This window comes from Mus caroli, unplaced genomic scaffold (assembly GCF_978045245.1).
Source record: "Mus caroli unplaced genomic scaffold, Mus_caroli_1 scaffold_5, whole genome shotgun sequence".
NCBI lineage: Eukaryota > Metazoa > Chordata > Mammalia > Rodentia > Muridae > Mus > Mus caroli.
Genome location: NW_028227260.1, coordinates 54,445,678 through 54,467,085, shown reverse-complemented (window position 1 = coordinate 54,467,085; position 21,408 = coordinate 54,445,678). Strand labels below are relative to the sequence as shown.

The window sequence follows — 21,408 nt, the reverse complement described above, 5'->3', positions numbered from 1 at the left end:
AATACATCCAAAGCACAGTCTCCCTCCCTACATTTCTACAGGGCTCCACCCTCCACCCCCTATTCACAGATACACTCCCCCTTCTTTCAACTTAAGAAAAGCGCCAGCTTACAAGAGACAATAACTAGACAAGAGGAAAAAAGATACAATAAGACAAGGCAAGAGCCTTCCTATTCAGGCTGGACAAGGGAACCCAATAGGAGGAAGAGTCCCAAAAGCATGAAAATGACAAAGAGATGCACAGCTCCCACTGTTAAAAGTCCACAAATCCCACCAATTCAACAACAGCAACATATAATGAGAGGACCTGGTGCAGCCCCAATGCAGGCCCTTGCCTCTTCACTTTCTGGGAACCTGCATGAGCTCTACTTATTTGATTCAGCAGGCCATTTTCTTCTAATATCCTCCATTATCTCTGATTTCTACACTCTTCCTTCCTTCTCTTCCATGGGGTTTCACAATCTTCAAGGAGAAGAACCTACTAAAGATCTCTCCCTTCATAAAGTCTGGCTGTGGGTCTCTGTACACACTCCCATCTGCTGCAGGAGGAAACCTCTCTGAAGATGTGTGTACAAAGCACCAATCTATGAGTATAGCAGAATGTCACTGGGACTCATTTCTTGACTTTTTTTTTGGGGGGGGGAGGAGGGAGTATTGTTTTATTCTCCTCTGGTTCTCTGGGCTATTAAGTATCTGGTTCCTGGCCATGAGGAAGTGGATAGAATGTGGTCCCTTTAGTTGTGTGGTCCTCTAGTTAAATTAAATATTAGTGTTAGAGAAGTAGCATTTTGTAGGGATGAGCCCAAGTAGCTGGGCAATGTGTTACATTTAGTTGGCTAACTTTTGAATACTAAATCAACTTTCACAGGATAAGTTCTACTGGGTCATCGCACATATTCTTTTCATATGATTATATCAGGTTTATGGAATTGTATTGATGATTATTTCTTATTTGTATTCATGAAATACGTAATTTTTATTTTTATTTGTTCTGTATTTATATTTCTTTATTTTTCAAGTAACATAACATATGTTTAATGACTTTTTTTATTCTTTAATATTTTGTTACAGTCCAGTCTTTATCTTTTTCCCATTCCACCCTCTAACTTTACCATATCCCATACCTCCTCTCCAAGAAGATGTCACCAGCCCCCACCACCACCCCACCAGCCTTCCAGACTACCTAGGACTTCAAGTTCCTTGACAGTTAGGTACATCTTCTCTCACTGAGGCCAAACCAGGTAGTCCTCTGCTGTATAGGTGCCAGGGGCCTCATAGCAGTTGTGTATGCAGCCTGGTTGGTGGCTCAGTGTCAGAGCAATCTCGGGGGTGCAGGTTAGTTGAGACTGCTGGTCTTTCTATCGGGTCTCCCTCCTCCTCAGCTTATCCCTGCCTTTCCTTAATGCAACCACTGGTATTCCCAACTTCAGTCCATTGTTTGGGTGTAAGTATCTGCTTCTGACTCTTTCAGCTGCTTTTGGGCCTCTCAGAGGACAGCCATACTAAGCTCCTGTTTGTAAGCATACCATAGCATCTGTAATAGTATCAGTCTTTGGAACTTCCCCTTGAGTAGATCACAATGGGGGCCTGTCAGCTACCTCCTTTCCCTTGGGCTCTTCTCCATTTTTGACCCTGCAATTCTTTCAGGAAAGAACAGTTATGGGTCTGAGTTTTTGGATGTCCAGCTTGTCTGTTCTCCTGAAATTTGATGCCATGTACATACATAACTATCTTAAGTTGGTAGTCTTCCCCCACATGTTCTTCTCTCCCATCTCTTTCCCTGCTACTACTTATGTTCTACTATAAGTATTCCTTTTAATTTCACATTATATATATTTTACCCGCTATTTACTCCTCCTTTAAGCCTCATATTATCCTTCTCACAACATACTTTCTAGTTTCTGGGAATTTACTCACACATTTAAACACACACACAAACATTAAAAGGCAGTATCTACATACGAGAGAAAACATGAACTATCATGAACTGTTGATCGTTATGAGCATGAGTGCGACACTTAAGTATAATATTTGCTAGTCCCATCTGTTACTGCACTTTAGCATCTGGGCTAGCTTTTTCTAGATTCTTGGCCTCAAGATTGAAACCATGATTTATAAGGATTGCAAAGATTCTGAAGAAACTTGGTTTAAAGCAAATGGATCATTCACAACGCAAAGAAATATGCTGTCAAAATCGACACTAATCTACATCAATGAGAGTAATAATGGGCTAATATTTTTAATTCTGGTTTCCTTTTGTGGAGTTCAGGAGAATGAGGAGTTTGTTTCCTAAGGATGGATGGTTCTCTGTTTAGGATTACATAAGCCTTTGTTTAATATATCTTTTCCCATGCTATTTCAATTTTTAATTTTACATGATGGCCAAATATACTTAGACATAAAATAGTAAGAAATGTACTTTCTTACTATTCACTTAAAAGACATATACTCCTTTATTACATATGCGCCCTAGAATAGTTAATTCCATTGTCCTTCTTACCCTTAACTTTATACTTAGTTGTATTGGGGATCCATTGCAAGAGAAATTGAACAAATTAATTCTCAGAAATGGAGGAGAATTGTTTTTTAAATTTTTTTGAATTAGATATTTTCTTGATTTACATTTCAAATAATATCCCCTTTCCTGGTTTCCCCTCTGAAAAACCCCTATCACATCCCCCTGCTCAGCAACCCACTCACTCCCACTTCCGGGCCCTGGCATTCCCCTACACTGGGGCATAGAACCTTCACAGGACCAAGGGCTTCTCCTCTCATTGATGATCAACTAGGCCATGCTCTGTTACATATGCAGCCAAGAGTCCCACCAGGTGTACTCTTTGGTTGGTGGTTTAGTGCCTTGGATCTTTGGGAGTACTGATTAGTTCAAATTGTTGTTCCTCTTATAGTGCTGTGCACCCCTTCAACTACTTGGGTACTTTCTCTAGCTCATTCATTGGGGACCTTGTGCTCAGTCCATTGGATGGCTGTGAGCATCCACTTCTGTATTTGTCAGGCACTGGCTGAGCCTCTCAGGAGACAGCTATAACAGGCTTCTGTCAGCAAGCACTTGTTGGTGTCCACAAAAGTGTCTGGGATTGGTAATAGTATATGGGATGGATCCTCAGGGGGGCAGTCTCTGGATGGTCATTACTTCAGTCTCTGCCACACACTTTGCCTCTGAAACTCCTTCCATGGGTATTTTGTTCTCCTTTCTAAGAAGGATCGAAGTATCCATACGTTCGTCTTCCTTCTCCTTGAGTTGCATGTGTTTTGCAAATTGTATCATGAGTAATCCGAGATTCTGGGCTAATACCCACTTATCAGTGAGTGCATATCATGTGTATTCTTTTGTGAATGGGTTACCTCACTCAGGATGATATGCTCCAAATCAATCCATTTTTTAAAAGAATTTCATGATTTCTTTGTTTTTAATAACTGCATAGTACTCCATTGTGTAAATGTACCACATTTTCTGTATCCATTCCTCTGTTGAGGGACATCTGGGTTCTTTCCAACTTCCCACTACTATAAATGAGGGTGCTATGAATTTAGTGGAGCATGTGTCCTTATTACATGTTGGGGCATGTTCTGGGTATATGCCCAAGAGTGGTATTAATGGGTCCTCAGGTAATACTATGTCTAATTTTCTGAGGAACTGCCCAACTGATTTTCAGAGTGTACCAGCTTGCAATCCCACCAGCAATACAGGAGTGTTCCTCACTCTCCACAACCTAGCCAGCATCTTCTGTCACCTGAGTTTTTGATCTTAGCCATTCTGAGTGGTATGAGGTAGAATCTTGGGTTCTTTTGACTTGCATTTCTCTGATGACTAAGGATGTTGAAGCAAGCTAACTCTCATTTGAGCCAGCACAATTTGTTAAAAATGCTGTCCTTTTTCCACTGGATGGTTTTAGCTCCTTTGTCAAAGGTCAAGTGACCATAGGTGTGTGGGTTCATTTCTGGATCTTCAATCCTATTCTATTGATCTACCTGTCTGTACCAGTACCATGCAGCTTTTACCACAATTGCTCTGTAGTACAGCTTTAGGTCAGACATGGTGATTCCAGCAGAGTTCTTTTATCATTGAGAAGAGTTTTTGCTATCCTAGGTTTTTGTTATTCCAGATGAATTTGCAAATTGCCCTTTCAAACTCTGTGAAAAATTGAGTTGGAATTTTCATGGGGATTGCATTGAATCTGTAGATTGCTTTTGGCAATATAGCCATTTGTACTATATTAATCCTGCCAATCCATGACCATGGGAGATCTTTTCATCTTCTGAGCTCTCCTTTGATTTCTTTCTTCAGAGACTTGAAACTCTTATCATGAAGATCTTTTACTTCCTTAGTTAGAGTCACACCAAATCATTTTATGCTATTTGTGACTATTGTGAAGGGTGTTGCTTCCCTGATTTCTTTCTCAGCCTGTTTATCCTTTGTGTAGAGAAAGACCACTAATTCGTTTGAGTTAATTTTATATCCAGCTACTTCACTGAAGTTTTTTTAAGGTTTTAAGGCATTTTTATTAGAGGTATTAAGGCATTTTATTAGTTTCTTCATTTACATTTCAAATACTATCCCCAAAGTCCCCTATACCCTCTCCCACCCTGCTCCCCAACCCACCTACCCCCTTTTCCTGGCTCTGGCATTCCCCTCTACTGGGGCTTATGATCTCTCCTGGAGGGACCATGCACAGCGGGCTGTGGATCAGCCCCAACTCAGGGGCAAGAAATTTATTCAATTGTTTAAGGAAGGTTATAACTGACTTTAGTACAAGTGGGGGCCCTAGGTTGTAATCAGGTATACAGGGAGGCATCCAGAGTGTATAGAGATTTAGTTTGTAGGCTGTCAAGGGCATAAGTGGAGTGCCTGTGGGATTCCAGGTTGTTAAGTTATTTCATATGCTTATCTGCCTAATGTCTATTTTCCTGAAAACTTCATAATTCTCTGTGGATAAATAAAATTCCTTGGATAAAATGTTCACGTAAAATCATCCATTCATCTCTTGTTAGGCAAGCAGTTTGAATTCATTTTCTTGCTATTATGAACTGAGCACAAACAAATACATATGCACAGGTATCTCTGTGGTAAGATATAAGTTTATTTGGATATATACTACAAAAAGGGCCATAACTGACTCATAAGTCAACCTTATATTAAGGTGTTTAACTGTGTTTTTTATCATCATCATCATCATCACTAATACTATTATTATTGTGATTGAAATTATTGTTACTATTATTACTATTATTTCACTGGCACAAGTCAAGCTTGTGATATGGATATGCATGTGCATATGACTTGGTTTACAGCAGCAGATATGAACTCTCTCCTGTGGTAGTGGCCTTATAGCCAATGAGAAATGTTTGTTTATTCCTATGTAAGTCATTATAGCACCAGTGGTCACATTTTCTATAGTAAGATAGAAGTACAGTACATGATGTCCAATACTGTTGATAAAAATTCTTCTGCAGAAGCATATTCTGATTTCTGTAGTAACTGCATCATTTTACATTCCCACTAGCATTGAACAAATGTTTCTCTTTCTCCTAACTTTAATAGCATGTTTGTCCTCTTTGGTTTGTTTTCTGGCTTGTTTTGTTTTATTTTAAATTTTTTTTATGATGAGAGACATCTGACTGCGGTAGGGTAGAAATGCAAATTAGTTTTAACTTGAATTTTGCTATGGTTAAGGATATTGAACATTTCTAGGAATATTTATTGTATTTCTTCTTTTGAATATGTAGAGTTGATGAGCATATATTTTGTTCATTTTTGTTATTCATTGAATTCTATATACTAAGGCTTTGTTTAAAGTATAAACGGCAAAGATTTTCTCCCATTATGTATTCTCCCATTATGTATTATGTTCTTTCTTAAAAGTGTTTCTTTTGCTGTGCTTTTTAATTTTGCTGTGTTTGTTAGTTATTATGGCCGTTTTCTATTTTGTTGGGGTTCTATTTAGAACTCTCCTACCTAAATCTATTTCCTGAATATTTTTCTTCAGCAGTTTTCATACTTCAGACTTTATACTAAGGTCTTTGATTCACTTTAAATTCAATTTCATGAAAGTTATAAGAACTGCATTATATTATTCTTCTGCAAGTGCTTATCCAATTCCATCAGGACTGTTTATTAAATAGATTGTATTTTTCTCTAACAAGGTTTGGAAGAGTCATCTGTAAGCAGGTGCTGAGGATGAGACTGAAGTAATCACAATTAATGACATGAAGCTCAGTGAGTTGCCTACCTGAGTGCCAGCCAGGTGTGGCAACTGGGGGCCTCTAGTGGGAGGAGAGGCCCTTGGCAGTGAGGCTGGAGTGGGTAGGTGGGTGGGGGAGCACCCTCATAGAAGCAGGGAGAGGAATGATGGGATAGGGCATTTCTGGAGGGGAAACCGGGAAAGGGTATAACATTTGAAGTGAAAATAGATTAAATATAATAGGGAAGAAAGAAAGAAAGAAAGAGAGAGAGAGAGAGAGAGAGAGAGAGAGAGAGAGAGAGAGAGAGAGAGAGAGAGAGAGGGAGGAAAGATGTTTCTAGAAATCAGCAGCTGATTCAAGGCAATGGAGATGGACTACAAGCTAGGGTTGAAAAGGTCTTCAGAAGAGTCAAGCTGGCTCCTCTCTTAGATATACACTCCCCATGGAGTAAACCTGCAGTGAGAGGAATGCCACCTGTAAGCAGTCTGCCACAGTACTATGGTTGAGACTGGAGAGATCTGAAGAAAAGGATAATGAAAATCACCTATCTGAGCTGTAGCACAGTGTGGCCAATGGGGTTCCCTGGTAGGAGATGTTTTTGCATACCTGTGGCTGAATCAAAAGAAAAGGAATAGGCTAGAAGGGAAGCAGAGAAAGGTCCACAGAAAGGAGCAAAGTGAACTCTGCACCAAGAACCAGTGAAGTTCCCAGGATAGGAAGCTTTAATATTTTCATTCAAAATTTGTAAGATAAAATGAATGCTTGGAATGATAAAATTATTTGTTCAACATAATTTATACAACATATAGCTATGCTTTTCTTGACCCCTTATGCTCCCCACCCCCATGTTACAAACTGCAGTTAGAAGATCCTGAAGGATAGAGAGTCTAATGCTATAGATTCCATTCTAAAATGAGCTCCAGAAAACTACCAAGATCAAGTTAGGAAAATGCTCTGGCTTTGTTCACGGTAGCAGTGGCTTGATTGCTTCTTTCCTGACATTTTTTTCTTTTTTTTTTCTTTTATTTTTTTTATTACGTATTTTCCTCAATTACATTTCCAATGCTATGCCAAAAGTCCCCCATACCCCCCCACTTCCCTACCCACCCATTCCCATTCTTTTGGCCCTGGGGTTCCCCTGTACTGGGGCATATAAAGTTTGCAAGTCCAATGGGCCTCTCTTTACAGTGATGGCCGACTAGGCCATCTTTCAATACATATGCAGCTAGAGACAAGAGCTCCGGGGTGCTGGTTAGTTCATAATGTTGTTGCACCTACAGGGTTGCAGATCCCTTTAGCTCCTTGCATACTTTCTCTAGCTCCTCCATTTGGGGCCCTGTAATCCATCCAATAGCTGACTGTGAGCATCCACTTCTGTGTTTGCTAGGCCCCAGCATAGTATCGCAAGAGAGAGCTATATCTGGGTCCTTTCAGCAAAATCTTGCTAGTGTATGCAATGGTGTCAGTGTTTGGAAGCTGATTATGGGATGGATCCCTGGATATGGCAGTCTCTAGATTGTCCATCCTTTCATCACAGCTCCAAACTTTGTCTCTATAACTCCTTCCATGGGTGTTTTGTTCCCAATTCTAAGAAGGGGCACAGTGTCCACACTTTGGTCTTCATTCTTCTTGAGTTTCATGCTTTTAGCAAATTGTATCTTATATCTTGGGTATCCTAAGTTTTAGGCTAATATCCACTTATCAGTGAATACATATTGTGTGAGTTCCTTTGTGATTGTGTTACCTCACTCAAGATGATGCCCTCCAGGTCCATCCATTTGGCTAGGAATTTCATATATTCATTCTTTTTAATAGCTGAGTAGTATTCCATTGTGTAAATGTACCATAATTTCTGTATCCATTCCTCTGTTGAGGGGCATCTGGGTTCTTTCCAGCTTCTGGCTATTATAAATAAGGCTGCTATGAACATAGTGGAGCATGTGTCCTTCTTACCGGTTGGGACATTTTCTGGATATATGCCCAGGAGAGGTATTGCTGGATCCTCCGGTAGTACTATGTCCAATTTTCTGAGGAAACGCCAGATTGATTTCCAGAGTGGTTGTACAAGCTTGCAATCCCACCAACAATGGAGGAGTGTTCCTCTTTCTCCACATCCTCGCCAGCATCTGGTGTCACCTGAATTTTTGATCTTAGCCATTCTGACTGGTGTGAGGTGGAATCTCAGGGTTGTTTTGATTTGCATTTCCCTGATGATTAAGGATGTTGAACATTTTTTCAGGTGCTTCTCTGCCATTCGGTATTCCTCAGGTGAGAATTATTTGTTCAGTTCTGAGCCCCATTTTTTAATGGGGTTATTTGATTTTATGGAGTCCACCTTCTTGAGTTCTTTATATATATTGGATATTAGTCCCTTATCTGATTTAGGATAGGTAAAGATCCTTTCCCAATCTGTTGGTGGTCTTTTTGTCTTATTGATGGTGTCTTTTGCCTTGCAGAAGCTTTGCAGTTTCATGAGGTCCCACTTGTCAATACTCGATCTTACAGCACAAGACAAGCTTCTATTCAAGAATTTTTCCCCTGTGCCCATATCTTCAAGGCTTTTCCCCACTTTCTCCTCTATAAGTTTCAGTGTCTCTGGTTTTATGTGAAGTTCCTTGATCCACTTAGACTTGACCTTAGTACAAGGAGATAGGAATGGATCGATTCGCATTCTTCTACACGATAACAACCAGTTGTGCCAGCACCATTTGTTGAAAATGCTGTCTTTCTTCCACTGGATGGTTTTAGCTCCCTTGTCGAAGATCAAGTGACCATAGGTGTTTGGGTTCATATCTGGGTCTTCAATTCTATTCCATTGGTCTACTTGTCTGTCACTATACCAGTACCACGCAGTTTTTATCACAATTGCTCTGTAGTAAAGCTTTAGGTCAGGCATGGTGATTCCACCAGAGGTTCTTTTATCCTTGAGAAGATTTTTGCTATCCTAGGTTTTTTGTTATTCCAGATGAATTTGCAGATTGCACTTTCTAATTTGTTGAAGATTTGAGTTGGAATTTTGATGGGGATTGCATTGAATCTGTAGATTGCTTTTGGCAAGATAGCCATTTTTACAGTTGATCCTGCCAATCCATGAGCAGGGGAGATCTTTCCATCTTCTGAGATCTTCTATAATTTCTTTCTTCAGAGACTTGAAGTTTTTATTATACAGATCTTTCACTTCCTTAGTTAGAGTCATGCCAAGATATTTTATATTATTTGTGACTAATGAGAAGGGTGTTGTTTCCCTAATTTCCTTTACTGCCTGTTTATTCTTTGGGTAGAGAAAGGCCATTGACTTGTTTGAATTAAATTTATATCCACCTACTTCACCAAAGCTGTTTATCAGGTTTAGGAGTTCTCTAGTGGAATTTTTAGGGTCACTTATATATACTATCATATCATCTGCAAAAAGTGATATTTTAACTTCATCTTTTCCAATTTGTATCCCTTTGATCTCCTTTTGTTGTCGAATTGCTTTGGCTAGGACTTCAAGTACCATGTTGAATAGGTATGGAGAGAGTGGACAGCCTTGTCTAGTCCCTGATTTTAGTGGGATTGCTTCAAGCTTCTCACCATTTACTTTGATGTTAGCTACTGGTTTGTTGTAGATTGCTTTTATCATGTTTAGGTATGGGCCTTGAATTCCTGATCTTTCCAAGACTTTTATCATGAATGGGTGTTGGATCTTGTCAAATGCTTTCTCAGCATCTAAAGAGATGATCATGTGGTTTTTGTCTTTGAGTTTGTTTATATACTGGATTACGTTGATGGATTTCCATATATTGAACCATCCCTGCATCCCTGGGATGAAACCTACTTGGTCAGGATGGATAATTGTTTTGATGTGTTCTTGGATTCGGTTAGCAAGAACTTTATTGATGATTTTTGCATCAATATTCATAAGGGATATTGGTCTGAAGTTTTCTATCTTTGTTGAGTCTTTTTGTGGTTTAGGTATCAGAGTAATTGTGGCTTCATAGAATGAGTTGGGTAGAGTACCTTCTGTTTCTATTTTGTGGAATAGTTTGTGAAGAACTGGGATTAGATATTCTTTGAAGGTCTGATAGAACTCTGCACTAAACCCATCTGGTCCTGGGCTTTTTTTGGTTGGGAAACTATTAATGACTGCTTCTATTTCTTTGGGGGATATAGGGCTGTTTAGATCATTAACCTGATCTTGATTCAACTTTGGTACCTGGTATCTGTCTAGAAACTTCTCCATTTCATCCAGGTTCTCCAGTTTTGTTGAGTATAGCCTTTGTAGAAGGATCTGATGATGTTTTAGATGTCTTCAGGATCTGTTGTTATGTCTCCTTTTTCATTTCTGATTTTGTTAATTAGAATGCTTTCCCTGTGTCCTCTAGTGAATCTGGCTAAGGGTTTATCTATCTTGTTGATCCTGACATTTTCTCAAATAGTAATGACATATACATTGAATTTTGTTATATATGTACTATATATATAGGATGTTACACTTTCATCTTCACATCTCTCCAATCCCTAGTTTCTTAAAGTCACTAAACATAGACTTTTTTCCAGTGAGGCAACTGCTTAGCTTGTGGTACTTACATAAAGTATTATACACTTATGTGGGATTTATCTTTGTAGGATTGTTAAGCTTTAAAATCTATATGACAGAAATAAAATGTATTTCAAATCACTATATCTGAGCAAAAATCTGAAATGGTATTTAAAGAAAAGATTTGTTTCTTTAACCAAATTGGTGTAATGTAAACTCAGAATAAAATGATGCCTGCCCAAAAAATTCAAAATATTCATGCCTTTCCATTAAGAATGTTCCACTCTATTAGTAAAAACAATTAGACACCAAATGCTCAATTGACATATTAATGTGAATTAAATAATTAGAAGAAAGGAAGTAATAAAATATCTTGAACCAAAACTAGCAAATGTAGGCAGGGAGCTGGTTGAGAAGTAAGTAAGCAAGATATTGGAGAGGGATTAAGAGAAGGCAGTGAGAGTTAGAAAAGATATTAATAAAAAAATCAATTCAATGCAGAAATTATTTTTCAAAAACTGATTCAGGACATTCACAGAAAAGAAAATCATATTTGTTGGTTTAAATTATATTCATTTTGTCTTTTATTTTTTCATTTATTTATTTACACTCCATATATTTTTGTTATTTCAAATTCCTTTTTAATTAGATATTTTCTTCATTTACATTTCAAATGCTATCCCGAAAGTCCCCTAAACCCTCCCCCTGCCCTGTGCCACAACCCACCCACTCCCACTTCCTATTCCTGGCATTTCCCCTATACTGGAGCATATGATCTTCCCAAGACCAAGGCCCTCTCCTCCCATTGATGGCCAACTAGGCCATCTTCTGCTACATATGCAACTAGAGACAAAGCTCTGGGGGGTACTGGTTAGTTCATATTGTTGTTCCTCCTATAGGGTTGCAGAACCCTTTATCTCCTTGGGTACTTTCTCTAGCTCCTTCATTAGGGGCCCTGTGTTCCATACAATAGGTGACTGTGAGCATCTACTTCTGTATTTGCCAGGCACTGGTATAGCCTCACAAGAGAGAGCTATATCAGGGTCATGTCAGCAAAATCTTGCTGCCATGTGCAATAGTGACTGGGTTTAGTGGTTGTATATGAGATGGATTCCCGGGTGGGGCCGTCTCTGGATGGTCCTTCCTTCTGTTTCAGCTCCATATTTTGTCTCTGTAACTCCTTCCTTGGGTATTTTGTTTCCCGTTCTAAGAAGGAATGAAGTATCCACACTTTGGTCTTCCTTCTTCTTGAGTTTCATGTGTTTTGCAAATTGTATCTTAGATATTCTAAGTTTCTGGGCTAATATCCGCTTATCAATGAGTGCATATCATGTGTATTCTCTTGTGATTGAGTTATCTCACTCAGGATGATATCCTCCAGATGCATCCCTTTGGCTAAGAATTTTAAAAATCCATTGTTTTTAATAGCTGAATAGTACTCCATTGTGTAAATGTACCACATTTTCTGTATCGATTCCTGTGTTGAGGGACATCTGGGTTCTTTCCAGCTTCTGGCTATTATAAATAAGGCTGTTATGAACATAGTGAAGCATGTGTCCTTACTACAGGTTGGAGTATCTTCTGGGTATATGCCCAGTAGTGGTAGGTACCTACTGTCATGCTCTTCAGAGTCCAAAGTTCCCTTATACCGCTAGTTACTGAAGGCTTTTTGTTTACTTGTATACTGAGCTTCAGTGGCAGGCTCCAGGATGTTCAGACATGGTTATTTTCGAGTCTACCTGTTGTCAACTTTATTAGTGTCATAAGTAGATTGAGAATATGTAAGGGGTGGTGATTCTACAAAGAGGAAATAGAAAAAGTTGTGAATGCCTCCCCCCCTGTAGGTAATACGAAATGACTCTGTATACAGATCAACACATGTCCTTTTAGACTCTAGATTGATGCGTTAGCTCCTGTTGCCTGTCCCAAAGAAAGCTGGAAAAGTCAAGCTGCATGTTGACAATTGTCTGTATTTGAGGTCTACATGAACAGAAATTTAACAAGTTATATATTTTAATGAGTAAATCCAACGAGCAAACTTTAAAGCATCTTCTAAATAAAAGCCTGTTTGATTCTGTAGGTATTTTAATTTCATCATTGGTGAATATTTAAAATCAGCTTTAACTGATATAAATTTCATGACCATTATAGTCAAATTATGTACAATTATAGTCAATATGTGTCTAAATACTAAATAATGAAGAATGGATATTCATGATGGAAATATACATAGTTGTTTTCTGATACTATTGTATTAAAAAAGAAGGTATATTACCTTGAGGGTATGGTCATCAAGATTGTAAGGGCCAGACATCATGGATTATTCCAAGGAATCAGCTTCTTCAAGACACAAAAGAATTGATTCATATATGAATTTAAATGGATTATGAGAATATGTATAAAACCTGCACAGGTTCAAACCAGACAAAATCCCAACACTTAGAAGGGGAAATGAACATTAAGTGTTACTGCTAATGAAATAGATATTTGAAATTAATACCTGTTGGGAAAAGTAAAATCAGGCTACTCCAATGGAGTGTCACAACCAGGGCAAGCTCCATGTCCAGGAGTACCGGGACTAGTTGGCACAAAAACCAAACAAACATATAATAACAATAATAATGATAATAATACAGTCTCAAAGTTTTCCTGTGCTAAGTTTTGGTTTTGGTTTTGATACTTTTTTCTCTTCTTTGTTTTTCTATTTTAAGTTTGTCTTTTTTTGTTTGTGTCTTCTTTTCTTTTTGAAAGAGAGAGAGAAAGAGAGAGAGAGAAAGAGTGAGAAAGAGAAAGAGGGAGAGAGAAAGACAGATAGAGACAGAGACAGAGACAGAGAGAGAATAGTTTGAAGTTGGGTGGTAGGGAAGCTGGGGATAGATTAAAGGAGAGGAAAGAATATAATCAATTTATATTGTACAAAAAACTTTAAATTAATTTTTAAAAACATATTTTGACATAAGTACCTAGTACATATGACTGAAAATATTATTTTGAATTTATGTAAAAACACTAAAGAAATAGCACAAAATGGAGTGATATTTGTTGATTAACTTTATACACATAAATATTAGATTGACACATACATAGTTGTAGTTTTGTCCTGAATAAAAATACAATGACTTTCCATTTGAATGGAAGTTGAAAAGTTGAGGCAGTAATAATAGTGACATATTTATTATTAGAATGCAAATTTTAATGTAATTTGCTCAATATGTTTTATATAGAATTGTTGACTGGGTTTCCACTAGATGCATAGATATTAATTAGGAGAAAGTTGAAATGTGTAAAAAATTATACAGTTAATTTTATGCTCATTTTCACTTAACTTTCAGATCATGTGTTGAGGAACCTGAACAAATGACCACCAGTTCTGATGATCACTACCGTTCTCGAAGCCATGCAGATTACACTCTCTGTAAAATGGAAAGCTATTTGAAAGAGAGAAAACTGTGTGATGTGCTACTTATTGCTGGACCTCTTAAAATCCCAGCTCACCGGTAAATACCCTTATATATTCACAGGGCACAAGTATGAATGAGGAAGAATTGATAAGCTGAGTAAAAATTAGGCCACTGGGGAATCATTTTCTACTTTGAAATGTTAATATTTTCTTGTCCTATGTTCAATAGATGCAAAGTTGGCAATTTAGATGATAACAAAATAACACAAACCCTAAAAAGGTCAGCCTATTTAATTGTCCTTTCTAACACCCGTGCAACTTAATAAATCGTGATATTTTTTATGTTTGTTTTAAGGCAGGGGCTTACTACATAACCTAGTCTGGCCTGGAATTTGTTATATATACCAGGCTCACCTGGAACTCAGAGAATCTGCCTATATTGGCCTCACATGCCCTGGCATTAAAGGCATTTTCACACATGAGTGGCAATTTTAAACTTTTATGGAGAAAGTATACTGATAAGTTTTAAAAACATGTTGAAAGCTCTGCATGATTATTTGTGATGCTGTTGACTAACAATAAGTATTGATTTAACCTTCCAATTTCTAGATTGGTTCTCAGTGCTGTGTCTGATTATTTTGCTGCAATGTTTACTAATGATGTGCTTGAAGCCAGACAAGAAGAGGTCAAAATAGAAGGAGTAGATCCAAACGCACTGAATTCTTTAGTGCAGTATGCTTATACAGGTAAGCCCCCAATGTGTACTAACTAATGTTAACTCTACATTATAGAGGATGTGTTTCAATGTGTATTAACTAATATTAATGCTACAAAAACCGAAAATATAAAATATAGCAGTTAAATCACTTTCTAAAAGCATGAAAAGAAAAAAGGACAAAATAATATATTAATCACCATAATACAAATTATAAAGAGTATGCTGTTGAATATTACTACCATGAAAGCAGAGAGCTATTTTAACATAAGAATACAAGAATGTATCCTGTATGGGATAGCAGTATTGTTATTATTTTTTATTCTTTTTAATTATCTGTATTTTTTGAGAGGTTGTATATCTGAGTGGAAGGGCCCCCAAAGGCCAAAGAGATTACTGGATCCTGGAGGTGGAGTTATAGCCAGTTGTTAACTCTTCAACATGAATAATTCATCAAAATATTAGAGCAGTTATAAAAACAAACATAGCATCTATCCGATTACAATTAATTAAAACTAGAAATGAACAAAAGAATCACAGAAACTATATGAATACATGGACATTTCACATCACAGATTATTGAATGTTTAATGTATCATCACAGATAATCATGATGGAAGTTAAAATATTCTACATTTAAAGGAAAATGGAAACATTGCATATGAGAAAGAGTAAGAGAAAATGGAGCAGTTCAAAGAACAACTTTTCACTATACATGTCTACATAAAAAAGTTAAAGAGATGGTCCATCTTTTCGACTTAGCTCCAAACTTTGTATCTGTAACTCCTTCCATGGGTATCCATCCCATAATCAGTCACCAAACTCAGACACTCTTGCATATGCCAGCAAGATTTTGCTGAAAGGACCCTGATACAGCCATCTCGTGTGAGGCTATGCCAGTGCATGGCAAATACAGAAGTGGATGCTCACGGTCATTTATTGCATGGAAAACAGGGCCACCAATGGAGGAGCTAGAGAAAGTACCCAAGGAGCTGAAGGGGTCTGCAACCCTATAGGTGGAACAACAATATGAACGAACCAGTACCCCCAGTGCTCATGTCTTTAGCTGCATATGTACCAGAAGATGGCCTAGTCGGCCATCATTGGGAAGAGAGTCTCCTAGGTCTTGCAAACTTTATATTTCCCAGTACAGGGGAATGCCATGGCCAAGAAGTGGGAGTGTGTGGGTAGGGGAGCAGGGCGGGGGTTGGGGGAGGGTATAGTGAACTTTCTGGATAGCATTTGAAATGTAAATAAAGAAAATATCTAATAAAAAAAGTTAAGAGGTCTTAAATAAGCAATTTAAGGTACATTATTGGTATCACAATTCACTTTAAATTGTAGTCATCAGGAAACAATGCTTAAGATCAGAAAAGACATTAATTAAATAGATAAGACTAATATGTGGCAAAGGATCAATGAAATAAACGAGTTGGGTGTTTAAAAATCTAAACAAGTTCAATAAAACTAGAGAGGAAAGGGGAACCATAGCAGTATATACCAATCAAATTGAGAATCATTAGAGTATATTTGAAAACATATATTTCAATAAGTTGGAAAATCTAAAGGAAATTAATTTATGAACACACAAGAATTACCGAAATTACTCCAAGATAATGTGAAAAAAGCAAAACATGGGCAATCTCAAACGAATATTGACATTGATAAAATAAAAGCACCAAACAATATAATTTAAATAGCCTAAACAGTGAATATCATTCACCATTGAGTTTAAAGAAATACTAATAACAAAACTTCTTGTATGATTCTACAAAATATAAAGAAAAGGAATTTCTACTAAACTCATTTTATGAAGTGTTATGCAAATAAATACCAAAATGGAACTCATACACATAAAATAAAAACCATAGGCCAAATTTCATGATGAACATAAATGCAAAAAGTCTCAATAAAACTTCAAGTTCAACAACACATAAAAATTTCAATTGACATGATAAAGTTGACAACAGAGAAATAGAAAGAAAAATATGACTATTTCTAAATTGTTGAAAACTATAGTAGATTATTTAGATACATAATATGGGCTGTTAATTGGTAAGGAAGCATGAAGGATGCACTGATAGATGCCCCAATAGCAATGAATTTTTAAATATCATGCTACTTGATGGAAACCTACTGCAAAAGACTGTTTTGCATATGGTTCTAAAGGTGAAAGAATTTAGGGAAATTGGCAATTTAAAAATATAGGATTTGCTTATAACTATTGTTTTATGATATATTCACAGCAATCCCCTTTTAAATCCCAATTAAAGAAATGACAAGCAAATGTGTATATGTACTGCACACATCTACTATATTATAGTTTGAAATAAATAGAACAAATACCAATGCATATTCCTGTTTTATTTATGGCCATGGAAATCATGTAATAATTTTTAGAATGAAAAATTACTTTTAAGAACAATATTGTCTATGAAAATCATTTGAAACAATGCTCACAACTTCTGTAACTTGGCTAAAATTACAAAACATAAGGATATATTTTATTTGAAGATGTGTTTACAAATAAGATATCAGTAATGCTTGTGAAAACATAATGGATAGAGCATAATAAACATGTGATTTTAATTGCTTATGATAACTTTGTAAGTGCCAAATGCCAAAATGTCAATGCAAATGAACAGTATTCATTTGTGAACACTTTGCAATATTTTCTTTATTTTGAGACACTGTCAGAGGTAATTCTGAGAATAATACTCAGGCTAAGGTAACCTTATCATATAATAAATGTACAAGCAAAAAGACATAAAAATATGTGTATGTGTCTTTTTTATCAAGATCTATGTCCCTACAAAAATGGTCACCATACCTAATATGACCAATTTTATCTTTAGAAAATATGACATTGTATTTCTTAGCTCACAATGTGAGGTTTCCCAGCTTCATTTATATATGATTAACAATTTAAAATTGTATAAAATCAAAGTGTACATATAAAATATGGAATGATTAATATAAAATTGAAGTAATGCTTTAAGTCAATAAGAAAATGCTCAGTTACCATTCCTTACAATATTCACTATTGATTTGTTATAGTTATTTTGCATAATCTTCTCTGATGGCTTTTCCCTCATTTATGTATATGCACAAAAAATACCTTTGTATTTCTAAGTCTTAAACTATATTCCTAGTGAAGTTACTGAACATTAAAAGGCATAGATGCTATATAAAAAGCAACAAAAATGTTATGTAACATATTGGTGCTCTATTTTATGTGATGTGTAATCATTCTTTACTAATCCAATCCATTTAGGTGTGCTGCAACTGAGAGAAGACACCATTGAAAATTTGCTGTCAGCAGCCTGTCTCTTACAGCTGACTCAGGTCATTGATGTTTGCTGCAATTTCCTCATAAAGCAGCTTCACCCTTCAAACTGCCTAGGGATTCGCTCATTTGGAGATGCACAGGGCTGTATGGAGCTTCAGAATGTGGCACATAAGTATGCCATGGTAAAATCATTTGTTTAAAATTAATTTATTGTAATAATATATACTTTCTCTGATAAAACTGAAAACCTGAAAACCTATATAAACTTACATAGTTTTCAGATAAGTTGTACATAATATATATTAGAAAAATTTTTATTTAGTTGAATAATACTCAATAACATTTTTCATTTTAGAACTAAAAAATGTATTATTGTCTTTAAACTTCACAAAATTAAACTATTGCTATTATTAAATTGAACAGGTCTGTATTTATAATTGAATATACAGTAATAAAAAACATTACTTCTCTGACTTCTTGCAGAATTATCAATTTATTTTGTAATATTGTACAAATAGGTATTTCTATTAAAACTGAACATTACTCAGTTTAAAAAGTGCCATCATTGGGAGGAGAGGCCCTTGGTCTTGAAAAGATTATATGCCCCAACACAGGGGAATGCCAGGGCCAGGAAGTGGGAGTGAGTGGGTTGGGGAGCAATGTAGGGGGAGGGTATAAGGGACATTCAGGATAGCATTTGAATTGTAAATGAATAAAATATCTAATAAAAATTGTTTAAATTAAAAAAAAAAAGAAAACAGTACTAAGACTGTCGATACAGCTTAGATTGTAGGGCATTTGCCTAGATGTGCAATACCCTGTATTCAATTTACAGGTCTTTCATAAACTGATCATGGTGGCTAATATCTGCATTCTAGCCTGTATTCTAGAGACAGGAGCATCAGTTCTTTGTCATCCTCTACTCACAAAGAGTAGTCTGAGACCAGACTGAGATACTTTAGATTCTGTCTCAGGAAAGAAAAGGAGATGAAAAGAAATATGAAAATAGCAACAGATCAAGAGTAGTTAAAACAAATGATTTTATTGAATTGGATTTATTTCTCAGAAAAACCTTTTTAGTTTGGTTCAAAATAATTTTCAGTTTATTTATTGAATTTTCTAAATCTCAATTCTATCAAGTTATAATGAATTAAGTGAACGTGTTAGTAGATTGTAATTATTTATAATTTGTACTGAATAAAAACATATTTAATTAGATAACACTCAGATGAAACTTAGACTAGAGAGGTTCAAGGAAAAATGAACATTGAGTATAAAGTATAAATCTTTATTATGGTTACTAATGCTTCCCTGATACAAAGAAAATGAGCTATTTAATGTCTGAAGCAGAAGATTGCAACAGAGATGGATCTCTTTAAAACTTTATCCAAAAATAAATACTTTGAAAAATGAAATTGCTCCAGTCATCTGAAAATTTTAAAAGAGGCAATTATATACTAGAGAACAATAGATGACTGAATGTAGAATTATTCAATACAAGTTAACAATTTTTAGGACATATTTTTCCTAAATATTAGCACATAGAATTTGAGATCTCTAAATTTTTGTGTGTAAATATTCTTCTTCATTCATTTCCCATGCCTACCAGCTCATTGCCCAGAATTTGACGTTTCAAATACAATCTTGAAACAATACCATTGTGTGGAGAATCACATTATCACACATTGAAATTTTACAATGTGTTATTTAGTCATGCTATTTATATTGCTGTGTCCTAAATACAGTTGCCATATAATTTAAAAGAACAGCAGTTATGTAAGTCAAAGGTAAATCCTACCATAAAAGCCAAACATGAAAACTTCCTGTTAAATTGCTTAAATTCTTGAACTAAGTATTAACAGTTTCCTGTCTGGTATCTTGCTCTTGAAGACAAAATACATTCTGATAAACAACTTGAATTATTTTTGCTGCTCAAAACGAACTTGTCTTCCTTTTTGCATTGTGCTATTCAAACTGAGTGTCAAAGCAGGATGTCCATGAAAATGCAATAGTGCTTTGTCCCTTAACACTAATTCCAATAATATCAGCATCTATTCTGAATACAATAGAATTAGAAAAAATGCTTCTTACAGTATTTTTTTACATTTCTGTATCAATAGGAATAGAATGCAAATAATTACTTTCTATGAATACTGGTAGACAATGTAGGTATTCAATTATGGTGGATATGAAGTATTATGAAAATAGATATTACATTCTATGAGACTGTAGCTTTTGCTGGACCTCACAACCAGAGTTAAAAGCACACTTTGAAGACACTTAAGACTTAAGAGTGCAATCCTACTGTGTACTCAGACTGTTCATTTAGCCTGATTCTAATAGAAGAATGTGACAACCAACCTTACTTCCTTTGGATTTTCCCTGTAATCAACTTTCAAAATATAAGATAATGCATACTTCAAAACTGAAGTTCTATACTGTTCCATGCCTCTGATTCAGATGACAGCTTTACATTATTTATTGAGAGCAGTAAAAACAGAAGCTGAAAATAGCTTCCTACAACCTAACACAGAGGTTGAAACAAATGTGTGATTATCAGTTGACATAAAATGATGTTTGTTGCTTTGGTCATTTGAGACCAGTTGGAGCCAGTGACTTAATACCTTATAAAACTCCTAAAACTTTCTGTAAATTATCCCATCCCTTCACCATGTGATATTTTCTATGATGTTCAATAAATAAAAAGCAAAGTTGTTTGACATCAGCAGACAGAATGTATCATGGAGACAAACACAAAGTAACAGACACAAATACATATTCAGGCATGGATTCAGACTCATACAACAGAAATAGGACAGAACACAGAGGGAACATGAAATAGAGAATTCCAATCTATTGTTGCTCTTGGGTAAATGAGTCCAAGGGGAAGGAACTCCAACGGGAATTGCTTTCATTTTTATCCTTAATGTCACACCAATGCATTACTGGTGACTCAAAGTTAATCACTAATGCATTATAATGTGCAGAAATTATAGTTGAGTTGGTAGAATAAGGAAACCTAAACTGATTTGTGTGGTTTTCATCCACAGTCTTCCTCAGATAAATACATGAAGTTGACATGCAAAAGTATCTATCTCTGTCATATGAGTACTCAGAATATACTAAAAATTGCTTTTGATGTATAAAAGTTATTAGAAATTAGCTATGTACCATTAATGATTAACCAAAAATATACAAGAAAATTTGGGGCAAATTGCGAAATGAAAAGTACATTAGGTTCAAAATAAGTTCAAAATAAAACTATTTAAGATGATTACTCTCTA

General features: G+C 36.0%; 1 protein-coding gene across 2 annotated transcripts in view; it reads left to right on the top strand.

Annotated features, from left to right (window-relative positions):
• Nucleotides 1-21,408, top strand: part of Klhl4 (kelch like family member 4) — a 97,876-nt gene that overhangs the window by 52,202 nt on the left and 24,266 nt on the right. For both annotated transcript variants that reach the window (XM_021153114.3, XM_021153115.3), the window contains 3 exons: nucleotides 14,053-14,217; nucleotides 14,730-14,866; nucleotides 18,110-18,306. In XM_021153114.3, the coding sequence (XP_021008773.1) occupies nucleotides 14,053-14,217; nucleotides 14,730-14,866; nucleotides 18,110-18,306 (499 nt within the window). The remainder of the gene's footprint in view (nucleotides 1-14,052; nucleotides 14,218-14,729; nucleotides 14,867-18,109; nucleotides 18,307-21,408) is intronic.